This window comes from Pteropus alecto, unplaced genomic scaffold, assembly GCF_000325575.1.
Source record: "Pteropus alecto unplaced genomic scaffold, ASM32557v1 scaffold7, whole genome shotgun sequence".
NCBI lineage: Eukaryota > Metazoa > Chordata > Mammalia > Chiroptera > Pteropodidae > Pteropus > Pteropus alecto.
The window spans coordinates 46,278,871-46,298,138 of NW_006494614.1; the positions used below are offsets into that span (position 1 = coordinate 46,278,871).

A 19,268-nucleotide genomic window follows, 5' to 3' on the forward strand; every position below is an offset into this window, starting at 1 on the left:
CGCGCCCGCGGAGCCAGGTGGAGCTTCCCCTCCTCCCCTTGGGGTCCGGAGCGAGGCCGAGCGCGCCCGGCCAGGCCTGGTTAGCGGGTGGAGGGTCCCAGGCCCTACTTGAGCGGGCGTGGAGAGTTCTCATGGGGTTGGGACCGGGCTCTGCCCAGCTGCATTATGTTTCTGAATTTTGAACTTTGGAATGAAGTACGGGCACGATGGATTTAGAGGGGCATTGAAGGGATCCTGCGCCTTATGTAAGTCAGAACTTTGGAGGAAACCACAGCAGTCTTGTAACAAGTTAGGGCCAGATTGGAATTACTGTGTGGAAGGAGACTACTGAAGTTCGCAGGGGCGGTGGAAGATCAGAGACGTGCTTGGTATAGTGTTAAGTGAAGAGCTTGGGGTCGAATTGCTTGTGGGCTTAAGTGGATCAGTGAGAAGTGTGGAGTGTTTGGAGTTTAGGGGACAGGTTGAATTTGAGGATGTGAAAGGAGCTTTTCAGACTTGAGTAGAATGCGTTGAGGGAATGACTTCACGTGCAGTTTTCACAAAATCTTAAAACATGCATGCATAACACAGAGCTTGGCACATAGTGAGGAAGCAATAAATGATGGCTATTTATAGTTATAATGCTAATAAGCTCCAATGGTGCGCGACCAAAAAAAAAAAGCTAAATGGGGTTTAAAAGTTTAGGAAACAGGGATTGGTTGGCAGAGACTGCTTCTGTCTCCATGGCAGTGTAGGTTTCCTGCTATCATCCTGGCAATTAAAAGTTTCAGAATTGTTACCTTCAACAATTGTTGCCTTTCTTACCTCCCGCAGCCTTCCACTCTTTGGTGCTAAGCTTGACAGAAAACGCCGTATTGAAAACAAAACAAAACGGGTAGAGCGTATTTCAGGACTCCGAGACACACACCCCGTCAACACATCTACAGCTCTTTGATAAAAAATGCTTATCTAGGAGATTTTCAAGAAACAATCAGGAAAGGCCAGATATTTGCACCTTTTGTGCTGGGAATTCTGCCATGTATTATTTTCGATAGGGTAAAGGAGGCATTGCTTGTGTGTGAATGTGCAGTCCCTAGAAACTACAGGTCCCAGAATGCAGTATTTTGATTCAAGCAGTCAGACACCTGCCACTGTCTTAAGATATCTTACTTTTGTTTGTCTTACTTTTTATGTTTCTCAACTTTTAGGCTTCACAACATCCTTATGAAATAGGTACTTTTGTTTCCATTTTACAGATGAAACTGAGGCCCAGAGGGATTAAGTAACTTGACTAAGGATGAAAACCCAATTCCACCTGATTTGCTATTCAAATCAGGGATGAAGGACTCCTCAAACATCATCTAGTTCGTGGGTACTGTTTGATGATCTCATAAGCTATTTAATTTGCTTCAAATTCTGAGATGATGGCCAAAAAATAAGACAATATTTCACTGGTCTCCTTATTAGTACTGTTGATTATATGGTCAAATAGGATAGAAATGTCTATTTTTTATTTCCAAAGCCTGGACTCCTGTGTAAATTATCAGGTCTGAAATTTGAATCATGAGGAATATGGCTTGATGATTGTACGATCTTTTTTCCCTTGAAGAAATTTAACATAAAATGTATCAGTGATTTAGGAAAACTACCTAAAATGAGATTCCAAAATAGAATCCGTTGAGCCACCGAATATCCACTGAGTATCCAGTTACTTTATATGTTTATATGAGTGAGGACCATAATGCAAAATATTTTTTCTTAAATGTTCTTGTGTTTGGGTCATTGAGTATATAATTATATGCTTATTAACGCAAAGCATTATAGAAGAATATTGCTGAACAAGGTTTGGGAATTATCTTCTAGCTTCAGTGGGTTGTCTGGGCCTCTTGAGGTTATATACAATATTTTTCAATTTAAAATTTTAACAGGCAATGCATTCCCATAATTTAAACAAAAATATAAAATATACAATGAAAAGAGTCCTCCTACCCCTTTCTTCATTTCCCACTCCCACGAAAGATTCTTTATTCTTCCACAGTTTCTTTATGCTTATACATGAAAATTCAAATATACTTTACTTTTTGATCTTTTTACACAAAAGTGGTATAATATGCACTGTTCTGTAACTTGCTCTTTTCATGTAACAGTAATGGAAATCTTTTCATATTAGTACATAGACGGTTTTTTCATTCTACTAATAGTTGCAAGAAATTACATTGATTGGATTTAACAATTTACTTAAGCATCTATTGGTAGACATTCAGGTTGTTTCCAGTATTTTGCTATTATAAATAATGGTTTATAAAATTGTTATATAAGTGTGTATGTGCATTTTTATGGAGAGGTCACCTGTAGCTTTCACCAGATTCTTAAAGGATTACAAAAATGTTAAAAGAACCATTGTTTTGACTTAGATCCCTCATTATATAGAAGAGCGAAAGACTCAGAACAGAGAGTGACCAGCTAGCTAAAGGTCATCAAGAGTTAGTAGCAAATTAACAAGGGCTGAAAGGGTAACCCATTAATAAGAGCTAAAACATAGCCTAATTTAGTTAAATGCTCATGATGGCTTATTTTAATAGGGAAAACTAAAAATACCAGTTTCATAAATATTTACATTGCACTTTTAGGAGTGGGAAACAGCAAGAGAGTTAGCAATTTTAGATATAATCAGAAGTATATTGCTTAGCAGTAGTCTTTTAATGTGGTTAGGTCAATTGATAAAAGAAAGACCAGGCCTGCTTTAACATTTTTTAGTAAATACACTGGTATTTAAGTGAAATTCTTAAAATTTTAAAATTTTGTTGAAGCCCATGGCTCTTTTGGAGTCGAATCATGTATTTAAAAAAGTGCAAGAGTTTGCTTGTTGAAAATTTGGTTACGCCGATGCCTTTTTTTTTTTGCCAGCTTCTTGACAAGCTTTAAAGTTCAGAACCTTATGGTTTCTGCGTAAAATATTTTCTTAAATGCATTGTCAATTTGTTGATTCGTGCAACACTGTAGGAAGGCTAAGTCGGTGATCATTTTAAGATGAACCCAAACTTCAGCTTTATGTTTTTTGAATATCTGTAGCTCACTGTGTATGTTGAGATATTAAGTGTTTGGACCATCTTAAACAGTATTCAGCAAGTATGTAATGAATGCTTACTCTGTGCCAGGCACTGTTCTAGGTCTTTGGGAGACATCAGGGAATGAAATATTCAAAGATCTCTCCCTCTTGGAGCTTATATTGTAAATTTAGAGACAGTCCTGGCCCATTGGTTTTTAAAGAAGAAAATTTACCACACAGGTATACATAGGTAGATTTGTAATTATGTACAACAACAACAGGCCTCACTGATAATAGTTAACGGATGTTAAGAATTCAATTACCCTTATATGAAATCAAGTATTCTTGATCGTTCTAAATTACACTGCCTTTGAACTTGAAACCAAGACCTTTTTAGGATAGTTCTTTTTCTTTTACCATGGGTAATAAAGAGAAAAGCTAGACAAAAGCTGATGAATCTTTTAAATTGGCAGTTTAAAAAAAATTTTTTTTAATCAATTTGTAGTGTTAAAAGTACATTTCAAAAATTGAATAGATCAAAACAATTGAATAGTACCTCTTTTATCCTTTCCCTTTATCCCACCCGTCTTCCTGTTCACTTAGGGTTAACATTTATACATTTAAGAAATTTCCTCTTTCTGTGAAAAACAAGTAGTTCCGGTTTATTACTAAGTTGGCAGACAATGTTTGCTATGTGTGCAGCCTAAATTGCATTTAGGACTAATGAATAATGAAATCATGTGACTGTAGTGTAAAAGCACAGGAATTTCCCTCGCCTGTAAGGATTTGTTTTAAGATGTATAAAATGACTCAACTTTTTATCCTTAATGACACATATTCTGGAATTTAAGAGTGTCCTTATGTGTTATACTAATGCAGGAAATATTTGCCATATGATTATGTTTTTTAAAACACAGGATGAGGTTATTTCACCAACTAAACATTAATCACCATTGAAGGAATGGTTCCATTCTATAGAATTCAGGATTGAACAGCAGGAACTTAGGAGGTATTTGTTTTTGTTCATTCGTATTTCCACTCCCTGTCTAACTTCCAGTTAATCTTGGAAGAGTTGCCTACTTTGAATTCATTTATAGCTGAGTTACCTTGCAGGTAGAATATGTTTGTCAGATTTCATTCCACTAATTCAGTGAGCATTTTGGGGGATGCACACTGTAAGATAATACAATAAAAAAGATGAATAAGATATGGGCCCTGTTCTTTAAGATTCCACAGTCGGGTTAGGTAAATACACCTTATCAAATAACAATACAACATGGTAAATGAGGTAAATGCGTGATGCCGACAGAGTATAGGAGTGGAATAACTGGCAGTCTGGAGGAATCCTGAGGAAGGCATTTGAGCTGAAAGTTGAAAAAAAGGGTAGGAATTCACCAAGTGAGGGAGGAAGGGATGGTCATTCCAGGCAGAAGAACCTGCATGTACAAAGGTGTAAAGTGCTTGGCATATTCATGGACTGACAAGAAATTAAATATAAAAAGAATGTGAGATTGGAGTGGGGAAGAAGAGAAAAGACTGCAGAAGTTAGGTCATGAAGGTCATGGTATGTCATGCTAAAAGAATTTGGGACTTTATCCTATTATAGACAGTACGGATCTCTTAAAGATTTTTAAGTAGTGGAATTACATCATCATAACGTGCTTTAGAAAGACAGTATTAGTTGGAGTATGAAGGAGTATGTGTGAGTAGGAAGGGAGGAAGGGAGTCCAGTTAGGGAGCCTATTTTAGTAGTTAAGGTGAGATGAAGAGGGGCTAGACTGTACTAAAGCAGTATTGTGTGGTGATTTCCCTTTTGTCATTCATTCATTTAGTAACCATTTGAGGACCTTCTGTGTGCTAGGCACTACAGCTACAAATAGAAACAAAGCATGATTCTGTCTCAAAGCCTGTATAGTTGGGAAAATCTGTATATAAACATACAACTGAAATGTGGTGTGATGCAATTATAGCTATAATACAAGATATAATTGTAGAAGGCAATAAATATAGTATAGAGGATGGTCGGAGATAGACTACCCGTGTTTGAATTCCAGCTCTGCCATTTATAGCTGTGTGTCATTGGATACATTGCTTAACCTCTCAGTACCTTAATTTCCTTATTTTGAAAATGGAAAGGTTCTTGTTAAGACTGAGTTATTAGAATACTTGACCCAATAAATGTTAGCTATTTTCACAAAAAGAGAACCCAGCTTCAGTGAAAGGCAGACACTTGACCATGAGTATTCAGTAAGTGGATAAGGGCAGGATAAAAATGAGGGAAAATAGTACATTTAAAAGTATGGGAGTATGAAACAACAAGGAGTTTTAGGGATTGTGAAAAAGTTATTGGAGTATAGAATACATGAGGGAAAGTGGAAGGAGGTGGAATTGGCAGAAATTAGCAGTTACTGGATAATAGTTGGACTTTGCATACATTAAGGAGTGAGGGTCTACTGAAGAGTTTTAAAGCGTTAATTTTCGCATTTCAGAGGGATCACTCTTATGGGTGTAATGTAGCAAAATGGATCAGAGAAGCCAAATTCTCTTTTAGCAAGATGACTGAGAACCTGAAGACTCTTCTGCTACAAATATCCAGAAAAGCTGGATGACATAAAACAACAGTTTTAAATACATTCCCGAGCTTGTAGGAAAGACAAGAAAATCCCCAGGTTCCAGAAACAGAAATGGAACTAAAAACCAAAACTTTAGTAAGCCCTTGCTGCCCTGGAGCAGGGTGAAGGGGTAGAGTGAGGGATTGTTTCTAGTTTTCTGTTTTTGTCTTGATTGCATTTTAACCGTGTGGAAGAAGGGACCAAAACTAAGACTTCTACATTAAGCTGAGATCTTGATGTCCAGCATCTTAGGTGAAAGAGAGCTAGGGAAAAATCTTCCCATTGACACAAGGCAATAAAAATAAATCTTGTCTTGATTTGCCTGAGCTCTGTATAAAGAAGTGGCAAAAAAGCTTACTTGAGAAGCATAAGACTTGCTCATATTTGGAATCTGAGTTTATATTATATGGTTCAGGTATCTGCATTCTGAGAAAGTAATATAAAAGCTGGCTCCAAGTTAGTGATAACCCCGGGTCACCTGGAGAAAGGAAAAATGAGATTCTAAGGGGTACTTCCATATCTCAGGCAACAAGAGTTTCTTACAGAAGAAATAAGCCCAAGTGAAGATGAATTTATAATTAAAAATGACACACAACAAAACAGTTTTCTATCATAAATGAGAGTCAGCAGATGTAACAAGCAAGAGGATTATAGCTCTAAAAACTGGGATAGTAGAATGGCAGTTCGAAAGGTAATTTAAATTAGCTATTTTAAGTAAAGATATTAACATCCCAAGAAATGAACAATAAAATAGGCACATTTGAAATAGAACTAAACATAATGAAAAATGGTCAGGTTAAAAAACTCAGTAAATAAACAATAGTCTATACAGATGAAGAGAAAATCAGTAAGCTGGGAGTTGGATATGAGGAAGCCCTGAGAATGCAAAATAGTAAGATGAAGGAAAATATGAAAGAGAGGTGAAGTGAAATGGAAGACAGATCAAGAAGATCCAATATCTAATATTCCAGGAGAAAAGTAGAATGAGGGAGACATGGAATTTAAAGAGTGATGAGAATATTTAGGGATTAATAAAAAGACATGAATCCTTAGGTTTAAGACTCATGAGTCCCTAGCAAGAATTAAATGAACAACAAAATCTCACAACTAAACATACTGCAATGAAACTACAGAACATCAAAGACGCTTTTAAAAGCAACCAGAGAGGAAAGAGAAAAGAGCAACAATCAGACTGAGAGCAGAGGTCTCTTAATAAGAGAGGCCAGAAGAAAATCGAATGCTATCTTCCAAATGTTGAGAGACGCGAATTTCCTACTGAGCTAAGTTATTCAAGAGTGAGGACAAAATAAAAATAAAAACTTTCAGATAAAAAGAGAATTTACCACGTTGTTTCTGAAAGAACTATTAAAGAATGTACTTTAGGAAGAAAATGTAACTTAAGGAATAGGGTAGTATATAAGAAGTCTTAATGAACAAAGAAATTGGTAGGTAAACTAAGCCAACATTGACTGTATAAAAAAAAAAATAATCATGACTGCTTTGTAGGGGCTAAAACCAAGGTGGGACTAGGACACCAGATGGATAAAATGTAAGCCAGGATGGAAAGTGATCAGTATTAATGAGTTCTAAGGTTCTATATATAGTTCAAGAGGAGGATAGAGATATTGATTAACTTTAGGCTTTCAGTCAAATATTAAAAATTTAAGGGTAACCACTGAAAGAAATACAATGTACAACTTGATCTGTATACATATAGAACCATCTCCCAAATTAGAGAATATACGTTCTTTTTAAGCAGATGTGGAACATTCACATAATTAGGCACAAAGAAAGTTTCAATAAATATCAAAGATATATAAACCATGTTATCTGCTTCAGTATAATAAAATTAGAAATTAATAACATATATCCAATTCCCCGCCTCTGGTTTTTTTGAGAAATTAAAAAACAAAAAACTTCTAGTATAGATGAAGAACAAAATCATGAAAATTGGAAAATATTTAGAATTGAATAACAATAGGAACACTATCTCAAGATCTGTGAAATACAGGTGAAGCAATACTAAGGGAAATTTAAGTGCCTATATCATATATTCACTGAATCTTAAGGTACCATCATTTATAAGATGCATTGTTACTTTCCAAATACAGTACTTTCCTATTAGACTTTTAACTTTATACTTATTGAAAAAGCTCTTATAAACTTATTTAGATATACCTATATGTATAAAAGGAAATGAAATAATAAGAACATTTCTGTGACTTCCATATTCAGTCTAATTCTTGTAAATCATTTTCTGAGTCATAGAGGTTTGTGTTTTTCTACATAGTATTGCTCACTATGTCTTTGAGAGTGTTGGTGATACAGCATTTCTTAGAAGAGTGCTTCACAGCTATCTCCAGCATTTTCTTTCAAACTGCTGGCATCCATAAAGTTTTGATGTTGAGCTTGCCAGAAGGTATCAACCAAAGTTTTTCAGATGGAGTTAGAGTTCTTCCTCAGATGGTCTGTAACAGGTTTGTTGGCTAACTTGAGGTCATACTTGTCCAGTCACGCCACTAGGGACAACCACCAAATCACTACATGTATTTGCAAGCTTATTCTTTGTCTTAAGTTCTTATATATGTAAGCAATGACAGTGGCATCATCACTACTGCCTGGCTGACAGTGATTATAAGATTCCAATCGTAAGAAACATCAATTTCAGAGATGTGTGTGTGTGTATATATATATTTCCTATTAGACTTTTAACTTTATACTTATTGAAAAAGCTCTTATAAACTTATTTAGATATACCTATATGTATAAAAGGAAATGAAATAATAAGAACATTTCTGTGACTTATCTCCTAAAATCTGTAAGATATTTGAATAGAAGAAAGCCTGAAAATTAAGTGGCCAACTGAAGAAGTTAGAAAAGTAACAGCAGATTAAACATAAAGGAAACAAGATAGGAAAGAATAAAGGTAAGAACATAAATTAATGGAATAGAAAATAAGAAAAAAACTGAAATTTATCAATAATAATAACAGGATCTATATTATAGACAAATCTCTGGCAAAACTCGTCAAGGGGAAAAGAAAAACCAGAAAGCATAAAGTTAGGAGTGAAACGGAATGCAAATTTGGTTAAAGATTTTTAAAAGCCTGTAAATACAGAATACAGAAACCTTTATGCCCATGAATTTGAAAAACTATAGTCTTCTGAAAAAATACAGCCTATTACAGCTGATTCAAGACTAAGTAGAACATGTGACTAGAAATTCACTAAAAACCAAATTTAACAGATAGTAAAATCTACCCACTAAGTAATAAAGTGGATGCAATGAGCAAAAACCAGAATATGGAAACTAGAGGACAGATACCGATTTTCCTTCACAAATATGTGAAGAAAAAACAATAGACAGGAAACCTATAGATTAAAAGACAACAAGTTTATTTATTTGGTTCCTGATTTTGAACAACTAAAAACATTTGATAGGAATTGAACACTGGTTGGATGTTTGTTGGTGTTAAAGGGTTATTAAGTTTTTAGTGTGAAAGTAGTCTTGTGATATTTTAAGGGTACTTATATTTAAGAGAGATGCTATAGGTAAGACGATATGTCTGGGATTTGCTTCAGAATCATTCAAAGGGAGAAGGAGAAGGTAATTAAGGGAATAGATACAACAAGATTGACAACGAATTGATTGTTGAAGCTGGGTGATGGATATTTTGGGATTCTCTAATAAATATTTGAGACTTTTCCATTATAAAAAGCAGAAAATTTTATTTAAAAAGCACCAGAAACAGTTTTACCAATTACCCAAATGTTACAGGATGGATGATCCTTATGCACACTATTCCAGAGAATAAAAAATCGTTTCCAGACTCATTTGGGGAGCTTTTACAACTTGATATCAAAATCACCCAAAGGTAATATAAGAAATGAAAAATACAGGCTGAACTCATGAATGTAGATTTTCACAATTCCAAATAAAATAAACAGTAATCTGTATTTTTTAAAAAATCACAAACTAGTAGCATTTATTCTGGGAATGGGAGTTCATAAGAGTCTAATGTAATTCACCATATTAATAAACTAAAGGAGAGTAAAACCATATGATCATCTCAAGAGATGGTCAAAAGAGCATTTGACAAAATTTAGCATTATTTAAAAAGCTAGAATACTTGGGATAGAAGGGAACTTTGTATTTTTTAAGTGCAACTTGTCAAGGATGATTAGTGGCTAAAACGACAATTTTGGAGCATATTGCTTTGCTTTATCAAATGTTAAACTATTATAAATATTAATCAAAACAGTTATTAGTGTTAGGATGGTTGAATGGCCCATGTTAAATAAAGTTAAAAAAAAATAGGGTCCAGTAACATACCTTCATATAATTGGTAGGTGACAGGTGGCATTACAAATCAGTAAGGCAAAAGTTACCTTCTTCAGTTGTTGTGGATAGTTAACTAATTTATAGGAAACAGGAAAAATAGATCTTTACCTCACACCATCTAAAAAGAGTTAACTACAAATGGATTCAAGGTCAAACTATAAAACTTAGAAAATACTAGTAGTATCTCTATGAAATGGAGTAAAGAAGGATTCTTTATATGAACAAACACAAAAAAGGCATAAAGGAAAAGATTGATACTTTGGCCACATTAAAAAAAAAACTGCAGGGTAGGAGAAAATATTTACAATGAAATAACTGACAAAAGATTAATGTCCAGAATATAGGAAGGACTACAAGTTACTATGACAGATATCTCACAAATAGGAGATTTGAATAGACATTTCACAAAAGAGGAAAAGTGAAAGGCCAATAAACATTTGGAATGATGCTCTATATCATTTGTAATTGAGGAAATGCACATTAAACCAATGACCAGAGGCCATCAGATTGGCATAATTTATTGATTAATTATAATTAATAATGGGAACCTATATACTGCCGGGGAAGTATAAGTCAGTATACCTGGAAGCAATTTGGCCATACCTGGTATAGCTGAAGAAAGAAATCCTTTGCCATGTGGTAATTCCTTTAACAGGTTGTCAGCCCTTGTGAAACACATACAATGAGTTATAACAAATGATGCTCATTACCATACTATAGTACTGGGAAAAGTAGTAACAGCTATCCTTGATAGGAAAAAGGATAAAAAGGTAAATTATGGTTGAGACAAATATTGTCTCACCAGAGAAAACCACTGTTAATGACTGCATAGTGCCTGCCAGACTTTACTAGTTTTTTTATATATATTAAATATTGTGTATGGCTTTTTAATTATTAAATTAGTAAAGAAATGGCTTTGCTTTTTTCTGATACATAGGGTCATATTTAATCACTTAGGTGTTTTTAGAGACTTGGAAGTTTCTGTTGCTTCAGGATATCGCTTACATATATCCTGTAGTATCAAATTCAGTAAATACTCTCATGAGGTCCCATATTCTTGTGGTTCTCTTAAGATGGGGATACTTCTAAGAGAATTAAACTTATTCATGTAGGGTATGAAGGAATTTTCAAATGTATGTATTGTTCCTTAACGTTGGGAGTTTTAGAGAGGGGAGAATTAGTATTTATGGAACAAATGCTTTGTACTTGCTCCTGTAGGTTAGGTGTTTTTAGTTTATTTACTAGACATTATATAGTGCCGTCTATGTATAAGGCATTGAACTAGGTGTTTAAAAGGATGGACTTGAAGAGAGCCAGAATGTATAAAAAAGAGGAACACTGAAGGAAAAATTATTTTTCACTCAATAAGTGTGCTTCAGTCCATTTTAGAAGAGTAGGTTAAAATAAGTGTTAGACAATTGAGATGGAGAAATGAAAGCAAAGAATAGTGTTTGCTGATTATTCATACTGATAATGATGTGAGCCTGTCCAATTTCAACATCTCAATATTTTTGTTTTCCAGAAGTGGTTAGTACTACTGTGAAGCTAGTTGTAAGCTAAAGCTGAGCAGCCTTATCTCGGACTAATACCTTCGATAAGACTGGTATTAGCTGTTTTGATTTCTAAGATCCTTAGTTCTCAGGCCAAAAATTCTGTTTGTCAGATTATACCCATTCATTGAACTCTTTTGTGCGCATTCTATAAACTAACACTTGGGTACCTTGGAGGTCTTTCTTGGTGACTTTATTGAGAGCAGTTTTGGTAGTGTGGTGGGGGAAGAAAAGGGCCCTAATACAATGGGTTGAAGTGAGAAGGCAGAAACTGAATATAGAGCCTATTCTTTGGAAGAGTTTATTCTTTGGAAGAGTAAATGGGGAGGTGGGAGCAGAGAAATGGGTCAGTACCTGCTGGGGGACAGGAGTTCAGGAGTTTTTTTTTAAGATAGGTGATATTGTCATGTTTGTATGTTAGACTTGTATTATCGTAGTAGAAGGGGAAAAAATAATGGTGCTGGAGAGAGTGGAGAAAACAAAGACCTAAGTTCATGAAGAGGTGAGAGAAGATGAGATCTGGAACACCAGGGGGAGATTTATCTTACACATGAACTGGAATACTTTTCCCATTCTGGTGATTGTACTCATTGCTCTCTATTTTTGGAAAATATTAGTTGTTTGAAAGTTAAGTTTTCTAGTGAATTAAAATCTGCCCCCTTAATTTCAGTATTCAGATATTTAGAGACCATGATTATTTCTATCTAAATTTTTAGGTTAAACTTCTCAAATTCATCTCGTTGGTCGTCTTCCTCCCTTTTTCAAGATTCTAGTCATACTACATTATTTAGAGTTCTTGGAATATAGTTTGCTTTTTGAAACCTTTTGACCTTTTGTTGCCTATGATTATTCTACCTGGAATACTCTTTTCACTTATTCTCCTGTTAAATTATACTCATCTTTTAAACCCAGGTGAAACATAAGTGCTCTGTGAAATTTTCTCACTCAAATAGGAGTTGATTACCTTCCTTTATGCCCCCACATGGGTATCTGCATCCCTCATGTCACTGGATTTCAGTTCCTTGTTTGTGTGTCTGTCTCTAGTACTACACTGAACTCTTTGAGGTCAGAAATTATGTCTTTGTGAATTCAACACAATATGGTATCTAGAACGTATTAGATACTCAGTAAATGTTTAACGAAAGAGATTCTTAAAAAAATCCTTAAAAAAGTTTTTGGTCACATGTCATGATTCCTTTACCCTACTGTTCATCTTTAAATATGCCACTCAGACCTGACCCTCATATTTGAAAAAATGGCTGACTAGTGCAAAGTGTAGTGGAGCTTACTGTTTCTCCTATCTAGATGCTAAATTCTTATTAATACTGCCGAAGATTGCATTGGCCTTGCTCATACTGAATTTGTAGGCAACAAAACTGCCTTTTTTTTCATTAACTGCTGTTAAGGCAGCCTTCATTATCACATGTGTGTAAATTTTTAAGTCGAAAGACAACTTACATCCAATTTTGGTTTTTATTTTTCTGAATAACAGTTAATTTATTTTTCCTTTACTTCCATTTTGTCATTTCTTTTGTCTGGTATTTGGTTCTGTAAAATTATAATAAAACCTGAAGATCGGACTCCATTAATTTGTAGTTTACTTAGACTTAAGTTTACCTTTGCCTTAATTGTAAAGAAAAGCTTTACTAAATTCAGCTCCCTTCGGACAGCATATTCTTTGAAAGACCTTAGTACAAAATGGTGCTGGTATTAAAGCAGTTTATCATTGGTTCATTCAACAAAAAAAAATTTAAGCCACAGTCTTACACTGAGACATATACCTAGAGATGATCATCCCTACCGATCTTTAAGGAAATCACCTAGTTTGGGGAGTCAGAGGCAGATACAAGTAATTATAACACATATAATAAATGAGATGACAAATGCAGAATGATGTGAGGGCCTACAGGAAACTAATGTAATTCTCTCTGGGTGAGTGGGAAAAGCTTTACAAAGAGGGCAGTAAACAGGGTTTTGAACTAATTATGTAGTGAAAAGGAGAAAAAATATTCTAGGAAGAGGAAGTGGTGCATATAAAGTCATAGAGAAACAGAAGGCATGGAATATATAGGAATAGTCAGATGTATGGGGGCTGAGGAGGGGAAAATAATAAGGGAATGGTAGAAAATGTGGCTGGAGTGGTAGATTGAGTACTATTTATAAATCACTGAGGCAGAGGGAAGCCAATGAAAGTTATTAAGTAGGAGGAGGATAGGGTCAGGTCTTTGTTATAAAGAACTGGGGAAACACTGTTGAAAATAGATGGAAAGACAAAGAGTGCTAAGAGATAGGCCAATTAGGCTACCATTTAATACACAATCTGTACCAAGTAGGTATCGGAGGATTAGATGAGATAAACAATGCTATTAAGGTAGGTGTTACTTCCATTTTATGGATGAAGAAACAGGCTTAGCAAGGATAAATACTGGTAGGTACAAAGCCCGTGGGTGGTAGGTTTGAATGTAGGTTGGTATGGTTCCAAATTCTGCTCTTCTAATTTTGGTATCATTCCATCTTGTGGACTATTGTGAATGATTCTTTGCCTCAGAGGAAAAGTTTAAGTTTTATTGGAACACAGCCAAAAGATTTCATTCTAGAGTGGTAGTGGATATAGTGATGTGTATAATCACACAGTCTTTTGCCTAGGTTTGTGGGGCTTCATCTCTGCAGCATTCCTATACCTATATTTGTGATTTCTTTTATTTTGTGCCTCATTTTGCTTTGACTCTACTGATTTAACGTGGGCTGCCTAACTGTGCCCTGTTGTTTAGGCCATTTCTGGATTCAACAAGGAACCTTATTTGCTCTTTTTTAATACCTGCTTTTATTAAATCCTGTTGATCTCTACTCTCTGTCTTTCTCTAATCCAGAAAATTTAGTCAGTTCAGGCTGCTATAACAATACCATGGACTGGGTGGCTTATAAACAATAAAAATTTATTTCTCACAACCCTAGAGACTCAGAAGTCAAAGATCAAGATGCTGGTAAATAAAGTTATTTTGGTAAATAAAGTTTTATTGAAATACAGCCACACTCATTCATATTGTCTACGGCTCTCTTCATGCTACAACAGCACCAGGGGTTGGCAAACTACAACAGCAGAGTTGAGCAGTTTTGACAGAGACCTTATGGTCTGCAAAGCCAAAAATATTTACTACCTGGCCATGAGTCTATACAACCGCAGGCTGCTTAGGACTCCTCCTTATTCTTTCCAGATCATGGTATAAATCAGGTTAAAGATTTAAGCTAAAGAGCAAGATGGAACTTGGAATTTGAATATTATCATTAATTTTTATTAGCAGTTAATTTAATAAGTAAGCACTTTCCAGTTGCCCACTAATATATAGAGGTGCGATTTTTTTTTCACATTGAATTTCTTATACTTTTCCTACAATTCTGAGAAATTCTGTCCCTGAAAAGATTAAGTAGAATTTTTCTCTTTTCGTATAGGAAAATATCTAACATTTAATGAGTATCAGTTATATATCCAATACTGAACAGACATTACATTACATAACGATTTATTTGAGGAAGATATCCTTTTGGAAAGTGAGGAAACAGGGCTAGAGAAGTTGTAGCATGCCCAGTGTCAACAATGATAAGTGATGGAGTATGATGGTCTCCACAGCCCAAGGTCTTTCTGCTTATAGAAGTTATCAGGCATACTAATGTATCTGGTAAAGTGCTTTGTTAAGGAAAAATGTTTAACTGAGTAACCAAACCAGAGTTCCTGAAATAGCTCCCTCACACTGCATGCAGATAAGATTCGGCCCAAATATGGCATTGTTACCACATAAAATTAAAGAATACCCCATTCCCCAAGCATTCTAGATAACCAAGGTTTTATTGTTTATTAATAGTCTTACCATAATCATAAGATTAAATATGGTGGTGGTGTTATTGCTGACAGGGTAAAGTTTAGATTCTTAGCCTAATGTTGAAGATTCTCTACTATATGGACTCAGTGTACCTTTCTGGCCTATACACCTCTCTTAACATAAACTTTCTGCTGTAGCAAAACATATTTATTCACTATCCAGCCTCCATGCTTAAAACATTTCTTGAAATTGTGGTTAAAAACACATGACATGAAACTTACCATCTTAACCTTTTAAGAGTGCATTTCAGTAGTGTTATCACACTTTTGATCATGTTTTGTTGTTCTCGTGAAGTGCTCTTCCTCCATCTTTTCACTTATCTAAGTTTTACCAGTGAGACTCAGCTTTATCCCACCTTCTTAAACCATTGCCTCTCCTTCCCAGTTTGTCCTCTTCCTCCTACAGATGGCTGTGGCAACATTTGTGTGTAAAATTCAATTGGCAATTGTTTGTTTTGTGACATTGCATTTGTCATCATCTCTGGCTAAAAGTTTTTAAAACGTTTATGAATTTGTCTTAATAAGCTATATTATAAAGTCTTTGGGGAAAGGGTTTCATGCCTTTTTGTGTGTGTATTTTCTCTTCCCACAGTATTTTTCACTGCTCATTCACTAACTTTCTAATCTCTGGTAATGGTTTCTATTATTCTATAACATATTATGTTATCACAAATATTTCCTTTTTCTCCCTTCACAACTTCTACAGTTATATTGCTTTTTCCATTTGTTATTGCCATTTCTATGTTTAACATTTTTTCATGTTTCAAATTATAGGGCATATTTCAGTCTGAAGATTTGCATTTCTCGTTTAACTTAAATGGTTTCTTGTCTTGTTAAAAGCAATAACATGTTATTAAAAAAAATCTTTATTTAATTTTAATGGCAGAATAATAGTACATTATATTATGGCTTATCCGTAATGAGCTTAACCATTCCCTCAATATTGGACATTTATGTTATTCTCAGTTTTGTTTTACAGTTATAAATAATGTCGCAATGAAAATCTTATATAAAAGTTATTCTGTATTTTAGATTATTTTCTTAGACTCCTAGAAATTAAATTATTAGGTCAAAGGTTACAAACATTTTATAAGTCCTTGGTATGTGGGTTGTGACATTTTGATTTGATTAGTTCTTTGCCAAAGGATAACCTTAAAACACAGAAAGTATAAATTAATATAGTAGTGATTGGTGGTGTTAATTATGGTACTAAAGTAAGCAGCCTTAAAATTTGATATTAACATTTTATTACCTTTTAACTTTTTCTCTGTGTACTTCCTCTTCTTTCCAGGTAAACACTATATTACCAACTGTAAATTGTTAACTCGTCTTGAGCAAATGAGTAAATGAATGATTGCATCAGTACCAGACAGATGGTACTTGGTTGTCATATGCATTCTTGGAGAGTTAGGAGAAAACCAAAAAATAATAGATAAAATGGAAACCACTGTAGTTTGGTTTTAGAACACATTTGTGGTTCACAACCTGTGTTTACCTTCCTACTTCTTCTGGTATGCTTAATTTAACATTAACATTTCCTATTGCACATTCCAATGACAGATGACAGTGGTTGTTCAGAAGTTTAGTGGGTAGTATAAGCAGGTAACCTTGAGATTAATACAGATAATAGCCCCTTGTTTCCTGTGCATTTCTGCACTTAATGTATGTTTTGCTACCTCTTTGTGTTCTATGCAGCACTTAGGTGTTTAATTTTATAACTCTGAGGTTCTATACTTGTTTCACTGATGTATGTTTTTTCTTCCCTAGTAAGATTGTAAGTTTCTTTAGGACTTAGATCACACATGTTCTGCCTTGATTGTATCCCTTTTTTGACTTTCTCAAAGGAGTATGCTCTACTTTTGTCTTCTTCCTCACGGCCTTCTCCCTCTTTGGTAATGATTTGTGGTTCCATGATGAGAATTTTGTCTTCTCCTGTGGTTAGGAAGAATGTAGATTTTTGCTCCTGGCTATGATGGGAACAGATTGAAGCAGACCAAAACTCCTGCTGGGAATAACTAGAAAAGCCTGATTTTTAAAAAAATCTATATGAAGGCATTGGTAAGTTGCCAAGGCAACTGGGGCTTCAGGCGTTTGTGGATTCTTGGCAAAAGGAGAGTGCAGCTATCAAGAGGCAAAAAAGCCAGCAGAGCTTTCTTCATGGGGCTGGAGATACAAAAAAATTGTAGTTCAGGGCTGCCAAGGCAACCAGAACTTGAGAGGCCAAGATACCAGAGAAAAAGGAGGTAATTCCCCCTCCACCTGCTTTTTTCTCGAGGCATTTGTTTATTCTTAATTGTGCAGGGTAAAAAGCAGAGGCTTCAGAGAAAGCTACTGAAAAGCAAAGCACTTTTTAGCAGTTTTTCAGTGTTGAGGAGAAAAACGTTCAGGACTGTCTGGTAGGCTTGGTAAGCAACCCCAGACTCTCAATTGGACCCTTGGAGGGCTACAAACTAGGGTAGAATGAGCTTTACAAAGACTGCAGCCAGCCTTGAATCAGCTCCTGATTGGATTGTGAGGTGATTGCTCCTCATTCATACTGCCTGTCAGAGAACATAGTGAATCCTCTGTAGAAGTAGAATATCATCCCGAGCCTCTGTTTTTCATACACAATGAATGATGTTCTAACAAAAATTACCAGGTGAATGAAGAAACCAGACCAGGAATAAAAATATAGTATATAAATACCAGTATAAAATTGATCCATGATATCCTAGTTATCTGATAATTTATTCGATCAGTCTCTAATTGAAGGACATTTTGGTTATTTCCAGTCTTTAGTATTGAATGGTTTGCAGTGAATATTCTTGTTTGTATATCTTTGTACATGTTTGATATATCCGTGAGATAAAAGATGCCCTTGCTAACCTTTCCTTTATCAATCTTTTTGATCTTTGCCAAAGTGTTTTAGTTTAAAAGGCTTTAATTTCTTGAAATGAGTGAAACTGAACATATTTTAATATAAGTCATCTGATTTTTTTTAATAAGGTGCCTGTTCATGTCTTTTGCCCATTGTTATATAGGGTTGTTAGGCTTTTTTTTTTTTTTTTTGGCTTTTTCTTTGTTAAAGAGGTAATAAGACATAGTGAGTAAGAGCACAGATCCTACAGCCAGATTGCCTGGGTTTAAATCATAGCTCTTTCGCTTACAGCAGTGTAGCCTTAGTAAGTTAAACTTTTTGTGCCTCAGTTTCCTCATTTGTAAAATGAGGATAATATTATCTCTCCATTGGGTCATTATCAAGATTAAATGAGTTATAAAGAGCTTAGAAATGGGCCTGGCATAATGTGCTACATAACTGCTAGCCATCGTAATGATGCTGCTGGTGGTGAGAGAGATGGAAATTAACCAAAGAGATTTTTTTTTTTTTATTTGCCAAAAGGCAGATAGCTAGTAACTTTGTATTCAAATAAGGATGTAGGTCTTAGGACTCTAAATCCAAAGTTAAAAAACATATATATCCAAAGTTGTTTTTCTTTCTGCTGCCCTGATAAGAAATTGAATCTACAGGGGTAGAAATTCAAACATAGCCAGGTACCAAGGGATGATAAGCTTTGGATTTGAGACTTGTAAAGGTATCATCTTCTTATACAGTTCAGTGAGGTTCTTTTTCTAATTTGTATCGAATGTGGATGCTTTGACAATGAATGACGATTCTTGATGGTTTGGTGAAGTTAACAAAATTCTTGTCTTATAGTTTGTTTTGATTGTTTGCCTTTATTAATAACCAGTCACCTCGCCCCAGAGAAAATCCTTTTTAGGAAGGACCTTCAGGAAAGTATAGCTGCTCTTACGGTTTACATTAGACTAAATGAGATGATCAGCTTAGGTCAATGGCCACAGGTGTGTGTCATTCTTAAGGC

The 19,268-nt window shown here is 35.0% G+C and overlaps 1 protein-coding gene across 1 annotated transcript in view; it reads left to right on the plus strand.

Annotated features, from left to right (window-relative positions):
• Positions 1-19,268, plus strand: part of RNF169 (ring finger protein 169) — a 77,412-nt gene that overhangs the window by 562 nt on the left and 57,582 nt on the right. Inside the window, exon 2 of the mRNA XM_015600271.2 lies at positions 3-17. Coding sequence (XP_015455757.1) covers positions 3-17 — 15 coding nt within the window. The remainder of the gene's footprint in view (positions 1-2; positions 18-19,268) is intronic.